The sequence below is a fragment of the Muscardinus avellanarius genome (assembly GCF_963383645.1).
Source record: "Muscardinus avellanarius genome assembly, chromosome: 14".
NCBI lineage: Eukaryota > Metazoa > Chordata > Mammalia > Rodentia > Gliridae > Muscardinus > Muscardinus avellanarius.
The window spans coordinates 12,445,195-12,462,392 of NC_137800.1; the positions used below are offsets into that span (position 1 = coordinate 12,445,195).

The following is a 17,198-nucleotide window of genomic DNA, read 5'->3' on the forward strand; positions in this document are numbered from 1 at the left end:
CTGCAGAGCCCAGGAGAGGGGCAGGCCAGCCACACACCGGCCTGTGGTCATGGCCTGGCCCCTCTGAGGATACACCAGGGACATAACCCCTCTCTTTCCCTGGCCTTCTTCTTCCCAGAACCTTAACATCCAGGTGGAGGACATCCGGATCCGCCCCATCCTCTCAGCCTTCCGCCACCGCAGCCCTGTGACGGAGGGGTACGTGGAAGTGAAGGATGGCCGGGCCTGGAAGCAGATCTGTGACAAGCACTGGACGGCCAAGAACTCCCACGTGGTCTGCGGCATGTTCGGCTTCCCCGGAGAGAAGGCGTACAACACCAAAGCGTACAAGTAAGCGGCCGCCCAGGGGGCTCCCTGGGCTCTCGCCCTCCCTGTCTGGTCGGCCCAATCAGTGCTGGGGATCAGCTGTCTGCTTCCTGTCACCGCTGAGCAGCCTGGCGTCCCTCCAGCGAGCCTGCGTGGTTACCTTTGAGGCACTCGCGGCCCTGTGGGAGACAGAGGGGCTTAAAGCGAGGCCCAGGGCAAGGTGGTCCTCCCCCAAGGAAATCCCCCCTGTGGGCGCTGACAGCCAGTAGGGGACTGTGTGGGCGGCCAAGGGCATTACACGGGCTGGGCAGGGCAGGGACAGCACTGACTTTAGAGGAAATGTTTACAATAATCAGAGAAATCTAGAGCTTGCAGCAGTTGTTGGATAATTAAGAAACTGATCAACTCAGTTCATTTCCACCAATCCAGTTCAGCCTGCGCGTGAGAATGGGCTGGGGGGGGCGCTGTTACGGTTCCCAAGGTTAGTATCTTCCAGGGAGAAGAGATACATTGTACTGGGACTTAGAGTCCTTTGAGCTGAGGAGCATCTAGAGAAAGGATTTCAGCACTCTGATAGGCTGTGGCTTGGGCAGACAGCTGTTCCTCTGCATTCCAGGACCATCCCCGAAACCAAAATTCACAGATGCCCAAGTCCCATCTGTAAAATGATGTATCGTTTGCATATAATCTACACATGTCCTCCTGTATGCTTTAAATTGCCTCTAGAGGCCTTATAACACCCCATACGACGAGGACGTGTGTAAATAGTTATCATAATGTACCATTTAGGGAAGGATGACAGGGGAGACATCTGCACACATTTGTTTCTTCAAGTGTTTTTGATCAGAGTTGATCGGAGGAGTGCGCTCGGTCGGCCGTGGGGTTGTCCTGCCTCCTCCACGTGTTTACACTAACACGGGCTTCTGCTTCCCGAGTGATGTGCTATGTGCCTGGCACTACTGTTCATCATTTAATTCTAGAGGTCTGTTGTAGAGTTGAGGAGATGGGAGAAGAGGGATGGAACCAGTGGAACCAGGAAGTGGAAAACATAGGCTTGCCTTCTGTTTTCTTTTCTTTTCTTTTCTTTTCTTTTTTTTTTTTTTTTTTTTTTTTTTTTTTTTGCAGTACTGGGGATGGAACCCAGGGGCATTCTACCTCTTAGCTCCACCCCCAGCCCTATTTTTTATTATTTATTTTGAAACAGGGTCGTACTGAGTCGCAGAGGGCCTCACTAAGTAGCTGAGGGTGTCCGCAAACCCTCCCGAATGCTGGGATGACAAGCGTGTGCCACCCTGCCCAGCTAGATGTAGTCTTTCTCACAGTCCTCAAATGCAGGGTGTAATCTCCCCGGGAGTGTCCGCTTATGACACCACCTCTTCCCTGGCTTTGGAGTCAGGCACCGCTCTACCTCCAGGAGGCTGGGGGGCAGGGCAGGCCAGTCCCTCTGTGGGTCTGGCCCAGTCCTACCTGGCCGCAGCCTGGACAAGGCCAGAGGAGGGGGTGCTTTGGTCCAAACCCCCAGCTCACCACATGGATGAGTTTGGCACCACTCTGGGGGTGCTCATGGTGGTGAATCCCACCTCCTGAGGTCCCAGAAAGGGTCCACACCTTGTTGGCACGATGGGTCCCCATTCTTGGGATACTCTGGTGCTTGTCAAAGGGACACTGAAGCCTGCTAAATTCTCCTGTGATCTTCATAAGCAGACAAGTCCCCACTCAGGTGAACACGCCTAACCTCAATCAACAACAGAGAGCACAGCCCCTCCATCAATTCCTAGGCTTGAGCCAGTTTTTGGACCCAAAACCCCAAAGTAAACAAGAAGCCAAGTCCCCTGTGAAGAAGACCTCAGGACTCTGCCAAACATAGTCACTGTTTCTCCCAGCCTTCCCCAGAGAGCCCTTTACCAATATGACTGAGCTCAGGGGAAAGTAGATGCAGGATTTGGGGGAATACTGGCGATTGGCTTTACGATGCCATTAACTCCAGAAGACCTAAAACGTCACCGTGACCCACTAGTCAGGGGGTGTGTGGAGTGCCAGCCCAGGTTTGTCTCACAAAAGATCTAATGGACCTGCGTGCCTCTCCTCTTGCTGTGAGTTCCCCGGTTCTAGAAAGCACAATTGCGGTAGAAATACTAGAGAGCTGGCAGGATCCCACAGAAGCTGGCTTCCCCTTGGCCCGGGAGCTGCTAGGACTTTGCATGTGTAGTGGAATTGGTCCAGCTCAGTGTCCCACTACCACCGGGCCACAGGCCTAGACACTTCTTTCCTAAGCAGCTTCCAGCTTGGCCGAAGGCGGCCCCAACTTCATTTATCCCTCCAATCCCCCCAGTGCCTCATGTCTGCATCCCTGGGTCTGGTCTGTCCAGTGAATCATGCTGGAATGGGGGAGGAGGCGGCCGTGGCTGCTGGAGACCCTTGGAGGGTCACCGTGGGCTGCACATTCCTAGGAGCTGATGTAAGAGGGAACAAGGGGGGAGGCTGCCCAGGGAAGCAGGAGCAGGTCTGGGGCAGCTCTGGGGTTGTTGTGGGCGCTTCACTCCCCATTAAGAGCTCAGCACATCTGTGCTGGTGAGGGTGGTGTTCATTGACAGCTGGAAGCGAAGGGAATTTCCTGAGCCAAGCCAGACCAGTGCGGTCTGACCAATCCCCGCGCAGCTCATGTTCTCTTGAGTGTGTCCTCCTGGCCCATGTGGGGGTGTCGAGGGGAACAGGCTGTAGGCTTCCCACTGCAGGGGCCATGCAGGAAGTGGGGAGGGGTGGGCAATGGCTCTGGAAATTATTAATAGTCTAACAGGGGAGTTCTCTCTACGATGTCACGGTGGTGAGCGCATATGTTGAATTTTCCAGACTAGCCTGTATTTCAGAGTTCATGTTACGGCACCCACAGGTATACTAGAGTTGTTACGAGTCTCAAATATTGATGAGGGAGAGGTGATAGCGGCGCCTGTAGGATTTGCCCTTCCTCTCTGTTTTCGTCCCATTCCCTAGGAGACAACACTGAGGCTTTTGGGCTGGCTGGACCAACGGGGACCGGCCCCCACTTCTGGTCCTTCCAGGCTCAGCTGGGCATGATCTGTCTTTCCTTGGCATCTGCCGCATCCTGGAGAACTGGATGGATGGGAAGACAGGTGTCCACCTGCTCTCCTCCTGCTCATTGTAGTGAGCTAATAAGAATAATAAAGCCTGTAAATACAAAACACAAAAAGGTTTTTTAAAAGCTGGACATGGCAGCCCCACCTGTCACTCTAGTACTTGGGAGGCTGAGACAGGAGAATTATAGGCTATAGGTTAGCCTCATCAATTTAGTGAGAACTTCAGCTCCTTAGCAAGACCATGTCTCAAAATAAAAAAAATAACAAGGGCTGGGGATGTATCTCAGAGATAGAATGCCCCTCGGTTTGATCCCAAGCAGACACAAAAAGAAAAGGTTTCGAAAAGAAGTGAGGTCCCTGGTTCTAGAACCACTCTCCCCAGAATGTATGGTACTGGGGATTGAACCCAGGGGCTTCTACCTTTCATCTACGTCATCAGTCCTGCCTTTTATTTTGAGACAGGTCCTTTCTCTCCTAAAATGGCACCAGGCATTAAGCACCCTCTGCGTCCTGTCCCCCAGCGGCCAGCATAAACCTGTGCCTAGCTGTTGCTCGCAGAATGCACTGAGCGGATGCCCCTGGGTCTAGGAGCAGGGACGCGCCCGTCTCGTTCTGCCTCGTTCCCGACGGAATCTGGGGTGGGCGCCAGGATGCCTGGTCACCTGCCCCTCCCACCCCCGCAGGATGTTCGCCTCTCGGAGGAAGCAACGTTACTGGCGGTACTCCATGAACTGCACGGGCACCGAGACCCACATCTCCAGCTGCAAGCTGGGCCCCCCCATGCCACGGGACCCCGTGAAGAACTTGAGCTGTGAGAACGGACAGCCGGCCGTGGTCAGTTGTGTGCCTGGCCAGGTCTTCAACCCTGAAGGGCCTTCCAGATTCCGGAAGGCCTACAAACCAGAGGTGAGGATGGGGCGGGAGGCGTGGACCCTGGCACCTGGCAGGTAAAGTGCGGGGAGGGAGCGAGTCGGGGGCATCATCGGGAGAGAGCAAGGAGACCCGGCCCCAGCGGGGGTCAGTCACAGCCCCACCCAAGAGCAGAGTCCCCTCTGTGGTGAGCCCCGGGGGGGACAGTGCCCTGTTGGCGCCAAAGCCTCCTGTGCACCAGCGAGTGATACAGGGTGGCTGGATGGGGACCTTGTGTCCTGCACAGTCCCCCAAGGAGCACGGTGGCCGGGACTGTTGGAAACGCAGCTCAGCTCCCAGGAGGATGTGCCTTCCGCTAGAGTGTTTGTAAACATACATGTTTTGGCTTATTTTGCATCTGGAAGGTAAGGGATTGAATAAAGGTTTCAGTAAGTTAGAAAGCCTCCCCTTACCATAGCCAGGTCTCCAGCCCATGAGTCATAGCACAGGCACGTGAATCAGGACCTGGATGTGTGCGGGGTGTGTACGTATGCGTGTCAGGGAGAGGGCGTATGGCTCGGGGTGGGGGGGTGTGTTCCACATATAATGTCCATCTTCCCATGTAAAGCAGCACCCTCATTTCCAACAATTGGTTTCTCAGGACAGGTGGACTTTCCCAACTGTGGCAGGCTGGGCCCCTTCTCTGCAGAAGAGAAGCTGCTTCGTTCTCTCTCCCTTCCATCGCCAGCAGCAGACTGTTCATACTTCTTTTTCCTGCTCTTCTTATTTTATATGGCCTCCAAATAGTCCCTGCAATTAGTTGTGGAAGCTGCTGATATGGGGCGGGTGGACGGCAAACCTACGTGGGAAGAGAAGAGAGTGCAGGGGCTGAATCCCCAGCCACACAAGACCAGGGTCCTTTGACCTTCAGGTCATCTGCGGCCAAGGGCAGGAGGGCGTGGAGGAGGCAGGCTCCCCTGGGGGCTGCCGGTGTCAGGGGGTGCAGTGCCCCCTCCTGTCTCCTGTCCCCACTGCTGCCTCCTGGACCCTCCATCCCTCCCCTTCCCATCACACCTGCAGACCTGCTCCTGGGAAGGGCTCCTAAATCAGGCTGGGAAGGTCATCAGACAAAAGAGGAGCCTTAACTGAGAGGAGTGAAACTCCTGCTGTGAGCCCAGCCTGGCCCAGGGTGCAGGCGGTATTCATTTATGCTTGCTCCTGAGGTAGAAGGCCCTGCTCCCCTGTCCCCTCCAGGGTCTAAAATCGCACAGTGTGGTGGCACACGCCTTTAATCCCAGCATTTGGGAGGCTGAGGCAGGGAGATCATGGTTCAAGGAAAGCCTCAGCTATTTTGTGAGGCCCTTTGCAACTCAGTGAGACCTTGGTTTCAAAATAAAGAATAGAGCCGGGCGTGGTGGTACACACTTGTAATCCCTGCATTTGGGAGGCTGAGACGGGAGGATCACAGTTCGTGGCCAGCCTCAACTAGTTAGTGAGGCCCTTTGAAACTTATTGAGACCCTGTTTCAAAATAAAGAATAAAAAATAAGGCTGGAGGTAAAATGCCCCTTGGGTCCCATCCCTAGTACTGCAAAAAAAAATTAAAATTAAAAAATAAAAGTGCACAGATGTGACCACATCACTGGCCGCGCCTGCAGCCAGGGAACGGGGCACGCCTGGGCAGCCCTATTTCTGGGCCCTCCACAGACAGCGCCTGCACGCCACACCCTCCTCCCCTGCCCTGTGGTCTGGTGGCCACGTCCTCTCCGTCCTCTCCAGCCGGAGCCCAGGCCTCTGAGCCCCGTGTCATCCAGAATACCACATCCTACTGTTTTGGAATCCCTCCGCTGTGCAGTTGAAAGCAAAGGAATCGAGTTCATACCAAACTCATGGAAAAAAGAAAACAAGAGCGGAGCTTACATCACATTTTCCTGGGTTTCCATCTTCCCTCCAGCGCCAGCTGACTCTCTGCCTGGCCACTGCTGGGCTGGGGCGGGTGAGGTTATTTGACACTCCGCCTCCATCAGCTGGGGTCAGGACCGTGGGCTCCGGGGAGGAGGCCCCAGCATCCAGCATCACAGCTTGGGAAAGGAGGTCACAGTTCTACACAAAGCAGGGGCTGGAGCCAGAGGTTTATGATGTCCTAGAATTTTTTTTTTTTTTTTGCTTTTTTGTTTGTTTTGTTTGGTTTTTGTGGTATTGGGGGTTGAACTCAGGAGCATTCTTCTTCCAAGCTACAATTCTAGCCTTGTTTGTTTGTTTGTTTGTTTGTTTTATCTGAAACAAGGTCTCGCTAAGTTGCTAAGGGTCTTGCTAAGTTGCTGAGGCTGGCTTTGAATGTGCCACTCTCCTGTCTCGACCTCCCAAGCACTGGATTACAGGCATGCTCCACCATGCCTGGCAGCGGCGGGGCATTTGAACTGTGTCACCTGTCTCCACTGTCTCATCCTCCCTACGTGAACGGAGGGGCTGCATTTTCTGAAGTCAGGCTGATCTGGACTTGGACGGGCATTAGGGAGCAGCTGGACAGGTGTTGGTCCAAACTAGGGAGGCTCCCGTCCCTGAGGCCCCATGCTCTGAGTCCTGGCCTGGTAAGGCCCCACTCTCCAGCTCCCCTTCGTCCCATCACATCTGTTCCTCCCTTGTCTCTCACTGATGTGCACAGTGGAATCGCCGTGGGACAGCTAGCTTAATACTGGAGCATCTCCCTGCAGGGCTAGATCTAGTGCTCTGTTATAGGCAACGAGGATTATGATTCATCTCAAACTGCAGATTCAGGGAGGTAGGGTCCTCCCTCTATGGCTCTAATGCAAGAGGATCTGGGGCCACTGTGTAGAGGGACGTGCTAATAGTGGAATCCTGGAGCCAAGTGTGGGTTGGGGTAATGAACCAAGGGTCCCTGGTGGGCTCCCCAGTGGCCCAGGAGAGAAGGTCCATTCGGGGATTGCTTGGGAGTGTGTGCCAGAGCTGACACTGTAGTGTGAGTCCCACTCAAACAAATCCTGCAGTTTCAGCTGCTAAAATGGGCCCTGGTGGGGCAGAGGGCAGGACAGGAGGAAGCGGGTGGTGACCGGCCACAGAAGGCCTTGGCCTCTGCACTCAGCAGGACCCTGTGTCTCTTCAGCAGCCCCTGGTGCGGCTGCGAGGCGGTGCCCAGGTCGGGGAGGGCCGCGTGGAGGTGCTCAAGAATGGAGAATGGGGGACTGTCTGCGATGACAAGTGGGACCTGGTGTCAGCCAGCGTGGTCTGCAGAGAGCTGGGCTTCGGGACTGCCAAAGAGGCCATCACCGGCTCCCGGCTGGGGCAAGGTAAGGATCGGGCCCGCTTGGTGGGGAAAATGTGGCCCTGTGAGCCGGGCCCCCACTGCTGGCTGTGACCTCATCTGGCGCATCTTGCTTCGCTCCTCCGTGCAGCCACTGCTATTCTAGGCTTCTCCTGACGGCCAGGACTGGAAAGGGCCTCAGAGAACTTTTACGGATCTGGAAGCTGAGGCCCTAAGGCCTCCCGATTCCTAACCCCGTATTCTCCACTGTCTCACGGAGAGAGCCGGGATCCTAGGACCTTGGAGTCCTCAGGCTGTGTGCCATGCTGGACACCAAGGAACCAACCACCACCGTACCTTTCCACCCTGTTATGGCTCCGTAAACAGTGTCCTCTGACAGCCGAGACAGGGAACAGGATGCCCTTCCCTGACATCATGAGACACTAATGAGAAAGGGCCTGGCTTTTATTAAGTGTCCCGGACAAATTATGCATGTGAGCAGCAAACCACATTATAGTAGGCTTTTGGCAGGAGGATGGTTGAGAGCAGAGCTGTCGCTTGGAGAGGACCGAGGGTTGCATTCCCTTTCCAATGCTCCTGCTCCCTGGAGACAGCTCCTCCTTGCAAGTCCTGCTCCTTCAGGGGGTGGGGGGTCAGCACCTCCTTGAGTCCCCGGAACTGTGGCTGAGCAGGGACAGTCATCATCGGTCAGTCCTGGAACTGTCCCAGCACCGATCAGACAGAGGCCACCGCAGCCCAGGGGCCACCGGGGAGCGCCCTGTGCCACAGAGGAAGGATGGTCCCACACTGTCAGGTGCAGGACCATCGCCCCACAGAAGGGATGTGGTCAGGTCACCAGGTCACCGCTGGGAGGAAATGAGTCTCTGGCTTCCCTATGTGAGAATCAGAATCCTGTGTTGAACTTGACCTCCAGCTTGTCAAGAACACAGAGCGTTCACACCTCTGGCCGTGGAATCCATCCCTCTAGTGCCCTTCGATGGTTCTCTCTGCAGCGTGCTGTGTCTCGGGCTGCCCTGGGAGGGCTCTTGCATGGTTCCCTGAGGATAGAAGGAGGTGTCTGGACTGGGGACAGTTCTGGAGTTATTGCATTGCTGGAGAAGAGAGGTCCCTAGGCCCTCTATTCCATCATATGAGGATTTCAAGGATCCGGAGAAGAAGTCTGAGGTTATGCCAGGAGTTAGCAGCAGCAAAGACCGAAACCCAAGTCTTCTAGCTCTCAGATTTGGGCTTCTTTCCCAATATCCCCACCTTGGCCCAGTTCCATTCACATTTTTTTCTAATATGGTACTGGGGATTGAACCCAGGGTCATTCTATCTAGAAAATACACCCCCTAGTCCTCTTTCTTTCTTTTTCTTTTTCTTTTTCTTTTTTGAAACGGGTCTCCCTAAGCTGCTGAGGTTGGTCACAAACCTGTAATCCTCTTGTCTCGGCCTCCCGAATACTGGGATTACAGGTGTGCACCATCATGCCTGGCTCCCATTCACATTATTTATTTATTTATTTATTTATTTATTTATTTAGTGGTAATGGGGATGAAACCCAGGGGCATTTTACCTCTGAACAACACCCCCATCCCTATTTTTTATTCTTTATTTTGAAGCAGAGTCTCACTGAGTTGCAAAGGGCCTCACTAAGTAGCTGAGGCTGGCTGCGAACCATGATCCTCCTGTCTCAGCCTCCCAAATGCTGGGGTTACAGTTGTGCACCACCATGCCCGGCTCCCATTCACATGTGAAAGCCCTTTCCACCTTTATTCTCCCATCTGTACACATGGCCTGGGTGAGCACAGAAGGCTGGGACCTGGGGCAGGTGGTAGCATTTGACTCCTCTATTATGGCGCATGACAATCAGTCCTTCTTCCTGGGTCCCAGAGAGCTCTTCAGGGTGCCCTGGGCTCCTGAATGTCCCACAGTCAACTCTACAGATTGACCCACACGTAGGTTTATTCTTCCCAAGGCCCACAGGACAAGGCCTACTCATCCTGAGGAATAAACAAGCCCTCGGTGACAGGAACATTCCATCCACCATGGGCGGGTGCTGTGTGACCTAATTCTCTCACTGCCCAGAGCAGCCAGAGGTTCCCAAGTGCCCGGAGAACTCGAGGAAGAAGAGGCGCTGGGCATTTTGGATGCTGGTCCTGAAAGAGCCATGGGTGACTCGTCTCCTGCCGCGCTGGGTGGGAAACTCCAGGAGGCAGCGGGAAGAGTACCACATTCGGTGTCATAAAGTAGACAGGGTCAGCCCTCGGCCCTGGCTCCCGCTGGCCGAGCCGGGGACCGTACACATGCCAGGGCGAGGGGAGGCAGTGGCTGGGGCTTGAGCAATCTGAGGCCTCCGCCTGGCCCAGCTACCTACTTGTTCTGTGACCTCAGGCAACCTCTGGGCCAGGGATTCTGTACTGTGAGACGAGGCGGCTGGCTGGCTGAACAGCATCTGAGGCTGCCTCAGGGTGGACGTCGGTCCCCGAGGGGCCCTTAGTACTTCAAGACCCCAGCTCTCTGTGGACACATCTGTCTCCCCCCAAGACCGAAAAATACGTGAGAGCTGAACCTGTGTCTTCTCGCTCTGTGTCCCTGAGAGCCTGTGCCCAGCGCATAGAGCTCTAGTTCATATAGTGAAAAACCAGTGCGTGAACAAATGAATGAGCGAATGAATGAATGAATGTTGAATAAATAGAGTCAGCTGAACAGACACTTGGTAAAGTTCCAAACTCCACACCAACGCTGTCCAACAAATATAATGCAAGCCACATGTGTAAGTTTTAAGTTTTCTTTTTTCTTTTTCTGCCTGGGGTAAGGGAACTGGAGATTGAACCCAGGGGCATTCTACTTCTGAGCTAGACCTGATGTTTTATTTTTTATTTGAAACAGGGTTTCACTAGGTTGCTGCAATCCTCAAAGCAGCAATCCTCCTGCCTCAGCCTCCCAAGTATTGGAACTATAGGCATGCACTACCATGCCTGGCTTAATTTTGAATTTTCTAGAAATCATATTACAAAAACAACAACAACAACAACAACAACAACACACACACACACACACACACACACAGTGAAACTAATAATATATTTCCTTTAACTCAATATATCTGAAAGTAGCCAGGCATGTTGGCGCACGCTTGTAATCCCAGAATTTGGGAGGCTGAGACAGGAGGATCGCGGTTTGCAGACAGCCTCAGCTATTTAGTGAGGCCCTTTGCAACTCAGTGAGACCCTGTTTCAAAATAAAGAAGAGAAAATAGGGTGGGGGTGTAGCTCAGAGGTAGATTGCCCCTAGGTTCCATCCCTAGTAAAACACACACACACACACACACACACACACACACACACACACACACACCATATATATATATATATATATATATATATATATATATATATATATACTGCTAATGAGATTGCTTGCCTTTTCTATACTAAGTCTTGGAAACCCAGGATGTAATTTATATTCATAGCACATCTGAGTGTGGGTGGACTGGCTACATTTTCAGTACTCAGTAGCCATATAGGGTTGCTGGTTACTGTCCTGGGCAGGGCAGTGCTGGAGAAATGACTTTTTTTTTTTTTTGGTGGTACTGGGGATGGAACCCAGGGGCCTTCTACCTCTGGGCTACACTCCCAGACCTATTTTATATTTTTATTTGGAAACAGGGTCTCTTAAGCCAGCTGAGGCTGGCTTCGAACCTGTGCGACCCTCCTGTCTCAGCCTCCCAAGCGCAGGGATTACAAGCGTGCGCCACCACGCCTGGCTGGAGAAATGACTTTAAAACCCTTCTGCTAACAATCAGAAATACAAGTGCCACACCTATAGAACCAAAACAAAACTTTTGTGAAATAGGCGTTACCTTGGCAACAAGCAGAGCACCATACATCCTATTCTGTCCCAAAGTGCTTTCTGTGGTCTGATCTAGGCTGCAGAGTTGACTCTGTGCCCCCAGCCCCCGGCCTGGACCCATGGGGCCTTCACACTGCTCCAGGAGGTGGGCTGTGGCTCCTCCAAGCCCGTAGTCACCCAAGCCAGGTCTGTATGTGGAGGAAGAGCCGAGAGCCGAGCCCAGGTGGCGGTGGGAAGGCGCTGGGAAGTGGCGTGATTTAGAGGGTCCAGATCCCAAGAGCAGGTGAAAGCTAGAGGTCAAGGGTGCAGAATCAAAACCTGACTCAGCCAAAGGGTGCCAAGGCACGCTCGGCTGCGCCCAGTGCGGTGTCTTCCAGCCCCATCTCCCACCCTGCCTGGCCCTCCGTGGAACTGGGTGGAGCAGCAGCCTGGGTCTCCCATCTTCAGGCCCTGCCTCTGGTGTGCCATGGACAGAGGTGCCCAGAGGGCAGGTTCTGCATCCAGGGCCTTATCCCCTGATGTCTGGGAGAGTCGCGTAAGTTTACATAGAAATTAAGCCAGATGGACCAATTGTTTGTGGCGTCTAAAGCTTGTTAGGCCCTCAGTTAACCCTTCTCCTTTCGAGTCCCATGTGATGGTCTGACAACTCCAAACATCAACATCAAATGAGTGCAGTTTGGGCTAGATCCTGGGGTGGACAATTCACTGATGTCACAGACACTAATAGTTAATGATCTCTAGGAGCTGATGTCAAGTTGAGAAAAATAAGAAATAATCCCAATTGCCGGGCGTGGTGGCGCACGCTTGCAATCCCCGCGCTTGGGAGGCAGAGACAGGAGGATCGCGCAGGTTCGAAGCCAGCCGCACGCGCTGGCTTAGGAGACCCTGTTTCCAAATAAAAAAGTATAAAAAATAGGTCTGGGAGTGTAGCCCGGAGGTAGGAGGGCTTCCAGGAACCCCAGTACCACCAAAAAAAAAAGAATCCCAATCAAAGATAACTAAGTCGGGTATGGTGACACACACCTATAATCCCACTACTTGGGAGCCTGAGACAGGAGGATTACAAGTTCCAGGACAGTTTCTCAGCAAGTAGTGAGACCCTCGTCAACTTAGCGAGGCCTTGTTTCCAAATAAAAATAAAATAGGGCTGGGGGTGTACCTTAGAGGTAGAATGCCCCTGGGTTCAATCCCCGCTGCCATGAAAATAAAAGATAACACATACTAGTAAATATTTGGTGATATCTAAGAAACAAAACCGATTATAGTACACCCTACTGTTTTACTGAGTCCCCGGGAACCTGACATACTTACTTTCAGCCATTTCTTGCCATCTCCACCCTGCGAAATGGGTATTGCCCTCGCCCTTCTCCAGACAGGAGAGCAGAGCTCAGCAAGGTTTGTGGCTTCCCTAGGACCCATCACGCCCAGCCTGAGCTCAGCTCTTTCCCAGACACAGCCTGCTCCTCTCGAGCATAGAGCTTCCACCCTGGCTTTCCTGAAAGAGCGCCAGCGAGTTAGTAGGATGGTGTCCAGGGCCTGGTTTGAATCCTGGCTTCCCCATTGGGCCAAAAGAATTTAGTCCTCTGATTGCTGATTTTATGGGATTGCTGTAATAATTAAATGAGTTAAGGTAAGCAGCGTGTTTAGGATAGAACCCAACACAGAAGAAGTGCTTGATAAATACCAGCCATCGCCGGCATTCCCCATCGTTATCCCCACAAGCAGCGCCTGGTCCACCGGTGCCCGGGCTCCAGGGTGCTGCCCGGGCCTACGCCCAGCTCTGCCATGAGCTGGGGCCCTTGTTTGCTTCTGGGGCTCTGTTTAGGTTCTGTATTTTGGCCTAGCCTTTGCGCTCTGAGCCCTTGAAGGCATCCATCCACCGTCACCGAAATGTTTTTATAAGTTTATACACTTCAGTGAAATTGGAAGCTTCATCTTTCATGAATTTCCAAGGAAATGGAAACTTGGCTCTTACCTCCTGTATGAGTAGAAACTAAAAGTCTGCTTTTGGCCTCAGTATGTCCGGACACTGGCTGTCTCCAGAACCCCCAACATGGCCAAAGCTCTGTGGTCGTCGTCGCCATCTTTATTACTGACCTTGTGATGTCACAAGTCTCTGTAACTCCTGCATCCTCCAGGAACCTGGAGCACTCAGGGCAGGGGCCTGCCTTAGCCAGCTTTGAGCTTCCAGAAGCCTTGCAGAGGCCGCTGGGTGACAGGTGCTCAGCGAAGTCAGAGCACCTATATAGAGCATTTCTCCTCTGCTAGGCTCTGGCTGAGAATATACAGAGGAAAAGCACAGGGTCCCTGCCACACAGGGCTCTAGCCCAGCAAGGAAGACAAAGTCAACAACCGGGAATAACAAAGCAGAGCACTCAAAGGGGACCCGCAGGGTCAGAAAAGCCTCGGCTGGGTATGGGGGCAGGCGCACACTTGTAATCCCACTACTTGAGAGGCTGAGACAGGAGGGTTGCAGGTTCAAGGCCAGTGCACACTAACTTAGCAAGACCCTGTTTCAAAATAAAAAATACAGCTGGGTGCGGTGGCACACGCTTCTAATCCCAGTACTTGAGAGCGCAGGCTGAGACAGGAGGGTCGCAGGTTCAAGGACAGCCTCAGCAGGGAGTGAGACTTTCATCAACCTAGTGAGATCCTGTTTCCAAATAAAAATAAAATAGGAGTGTAGCGCAGAGGTGGAATGCCCTTGGGTTCAATCCCAATGACATATGTAAATAAATTACATACATACATGCCTACATACATGCATACTTACATGCATACATAGATACATAAGGCTGGAGGTATAGCTGGATTTAATCCCAGTACTACGAAGGAGAAAGGAAGAGAGAGGGGGAACTTAGAACTCTTCCAGCCCAACTCCTTTACCAAAGTGAGAAGCTCCGTATTCAGGGAAACTCTGGGATCATGGCCACAGTCGCACAGCAGGCTAGTAATGAGCTCTTTGCTTTTATGGCAGAAGAGAATCCTGGGATCATTACAGCGCCCTTTCCAGGGAGAGGCGCCCCGGTCTTGCGCTGACTACAAGAGGCAGTTGGGAGTTTTGAGGATGGGAAAGGCGGTCCTTGTGTCGGAGGATTTCTGGCGGGTCCCGGAAGCGCTCCCTCAGAAGCCTCACGGCACCTGTTTGCTCCCTCGCCAGGGATGGGGCCTATCCACCTCAACGAGGTCCAGTGCAACGGCACCGAGAAGTCCATCATAGAGTGCAAACTCAACACTGAGGCTGAGGGCTGCAGCCACGAGGAAGATGCTGGCGTGAGATGCAACATCCCGACCATGGGCTTCCAGAAAAAGGTGAGGAGCTGGGTGCTGCCGAGGCCCCAGAAAGCACAGGCCAGGTGGCCTTGCTCCAAAGGCTCCTCGGGGATGTCTGAGGGCACCCAGAGGTGAACTCAGAAGGGGCCCAGGCTCCGCCACTCTTGATATGAATGTCAGCGTTACCGGCAGAGACTTGGCGCTGGAAGGTTTTGTTCTTCCAGCCACAGCAAAGCCCGGGAGGCTGTGCAGGTGTCGGGCAGGCTTTCCAGGTGAGCTAATGCACCTGGGCCCGTGTCCTGGTCACCCCACGTGACCCCTGAACACAGTCAAAAGGCAGAATAGACTGCATGGAAATTTAAAATAGCAACAAACTCTATGGAAAATCATTTCTTATCATCCTCGGGAATGATAAGACACATTCTAAACATGAAGACTAAACTCTGCCTACTGGATGGGTCCATGAGTGCCCTTGGCTTCTCCACCACCTGAGGAGGAGGCCAGCAACCAGGCCCAGAGGGAGGGGAGGCCCTCCAAGCTCCGCTGCAGCTGCTGCAGGCCAGGCCTCAGGTGCACAGAGGGCTTGTCCCCAGGCGTAGGCGTGAGCGAGGCTGCATCTCTAGCACAGGTCCCCGTGCTCGCTCTCTGGGACACAGATGGCCAGGCCAGGGGGCAGGAGGCTCAGAGGCCAGGACAGCAGCTGTGAGAGGCCCCCAGAGATGGTTTGCACAAGAGACAAAATTAGGTGCTTTCATGAGTATCCCTGAGCCCCTGGAGTCAGTCCAGGCCTCAGTGGACAGTGAGTGCTTCAGAAGGCTCAGGCCAGGATCCAGAGCCTGCCTGGGCCCCAGTCCTGGGTCAGCACTGCAGCCTTGGGAAAGAATCACCCTTGGGAAAGGATCCTGGTCAGCAGCGGATTGGAGATGCTGTCATAGCCGCCCAAAGATGTTTGGACTCCACTTTCCCATCTGTAAAATGGGATCGTGAGTGGGCTGAAGGCCGGTGTCCTTAGAGGGCTTGCCCTGAGTGAGGATATAGTCAGTCCTCCAAATGTCTGGCTGGAGGCATCCCTTCTGAGCCCAGTGCCCGCCAGGCAAGCTAAGTACCTACTGGGTGAATGACTGGACCAGGTAAAACCCAGACTGCACACACACAACTCACCCCACCTCTTGGAAGGGGCTGGCATCACCGGCAGAGTTCAGTAAGCACGTAAAGGAGGTGTGCGGGGGCCCCAGGACCTCCCTGTAAAGCCATGCAGGGCAAGACACCACCACAGGAAGCCCCGGAGGAGGCTGCTGGTTTGGGGGGAGGGTTGTAGTGCCAGGGGATGGAGCATGGTGGTCCACACTGGGAATCCCAGTACTTGGGAGGCTGAGACAAGAGGATTGCAGGTTCACGGCCAACCTCAGCAACTTGTGAGGCCCTCTATAGCTTAGACCCTGTTTCAAAACTAAAGAATAAAAAAAATTGAGCTAGCCAAGCATGGTGGCGTACACTTATAATTCCAGCATTTGGGAGGCTGAGACAGGACAGTTCGTGGACAGCCTCAGCTACTTAGTAAGGCCCTTTGCAACTCAGCAAGGCCCTGTTTCAAAATAAAGAATAAAAACTAGGGCTGGGAGTATAGGTTGGAGGTAGAATGCCCTTGGGTTCCATCCCCAGTACCACACACACACACACACACACACACACACACACACACACAACTAAAAAGTGCATAAAGTAGGGATGGAGCCCGGGCCTCGTGCGCCCTGGGCGAGCACTCTACCACTGACCACATGCTCAGCTCAGGTGAATCTGTGTGACTCGGCAGGACCCCGGCTCCGGGCTGGGGAAGCTGGGGCAGATGGCACCACACGGGTGTGTCCCCTCTGTCCTCCTGGTGACCAGGCCTCCCTTGCTCCCCACAGCTGCGCCTCAACGGGGGCCGCAATCCCTACGAGGGCCGTGTGGAGGTGCTGACGGAGAGAAACGGGTCCCTCGTGTGGGGGACAGTGTGCGGCGAGAACTGGGGCATCGTGGAGGCCATGGTGGTCTGCCGGCAGCTGGGCCTGGGGTTCGCCAGCAATGCCTTCCAGGTGAGAAGCCCTGGCCCCAGACCCCGCCCCATTCCTGTTCAGCCTGACCTTCCCCATCGCCAGCGGCCCCTCTTCCAGGAACCTCCCCGGGGCGAGTCAGCTACAGGGCCAGGCCCTGCACCCACAGCCAAGAGGCCTGTTCCAGACACAGCTCTGCCCCCTCCACCCTCGAGCCCTGGGGCAGCTGTCTCCCCAAACCTTGGCTTCTGTTTCCAGCTTTAGAACTAGGGCTGGACTCTGCCGCCTGGCTCGACTCCATTTCCGCATGCTGGGATTCTCCGTGGGCTGAGGGCCAGGCCTCGGGCATCCATAGAGGAAGCAACCCAGTCCTTTGGGACAGTAGTGACCCACGCCCAACACCCCAAATGCCTTAGCTCTGCTGTGGAAGCCCTCTCTGGCCATGGCATTTCCCAGCTGGCGCCCGCGCCTCACACATTCACCCACCGATAGCGCTGGTGAATCTCCATGCTGCATCCAGAGC

General features: G+C 53.9%; 1 protein-coding gene across 1 annotated transcript in view; it reads left to right on the top strand.

The window, feature by feature from the left end:
• The window catches only part of LOXL2 (lysyl oxidase like 2), a gene marked incomplete at both ends in the record, with an annotated part of 58,647 nt that overhangs the window by 25,592 nt on the left and 15,857 nt on the right, over positions 1–17,198 (top strand). Inside the window, 5 exons of the mRNA XM_080710486.1 lie at positions 119–330; positions 4,085–4,307; positions 7,374–7,557; positions 14,527–14,678; positions 16,550–16,717. Coding sequence (XP_080566612.1) covers positions 119–330; positions 4,085–4,307; positions 7,374–7,557; positions 14,527–14,678; positions 16,550–16,717 — 939 coding nt within the window. The remainder of the gene's footprint in view (positions 1–118; positions 331–4,084; positions 4,308–7,373; positions 7,558–14,526; positions 14,679–16,549; positions 16,718–17,198) is intronic.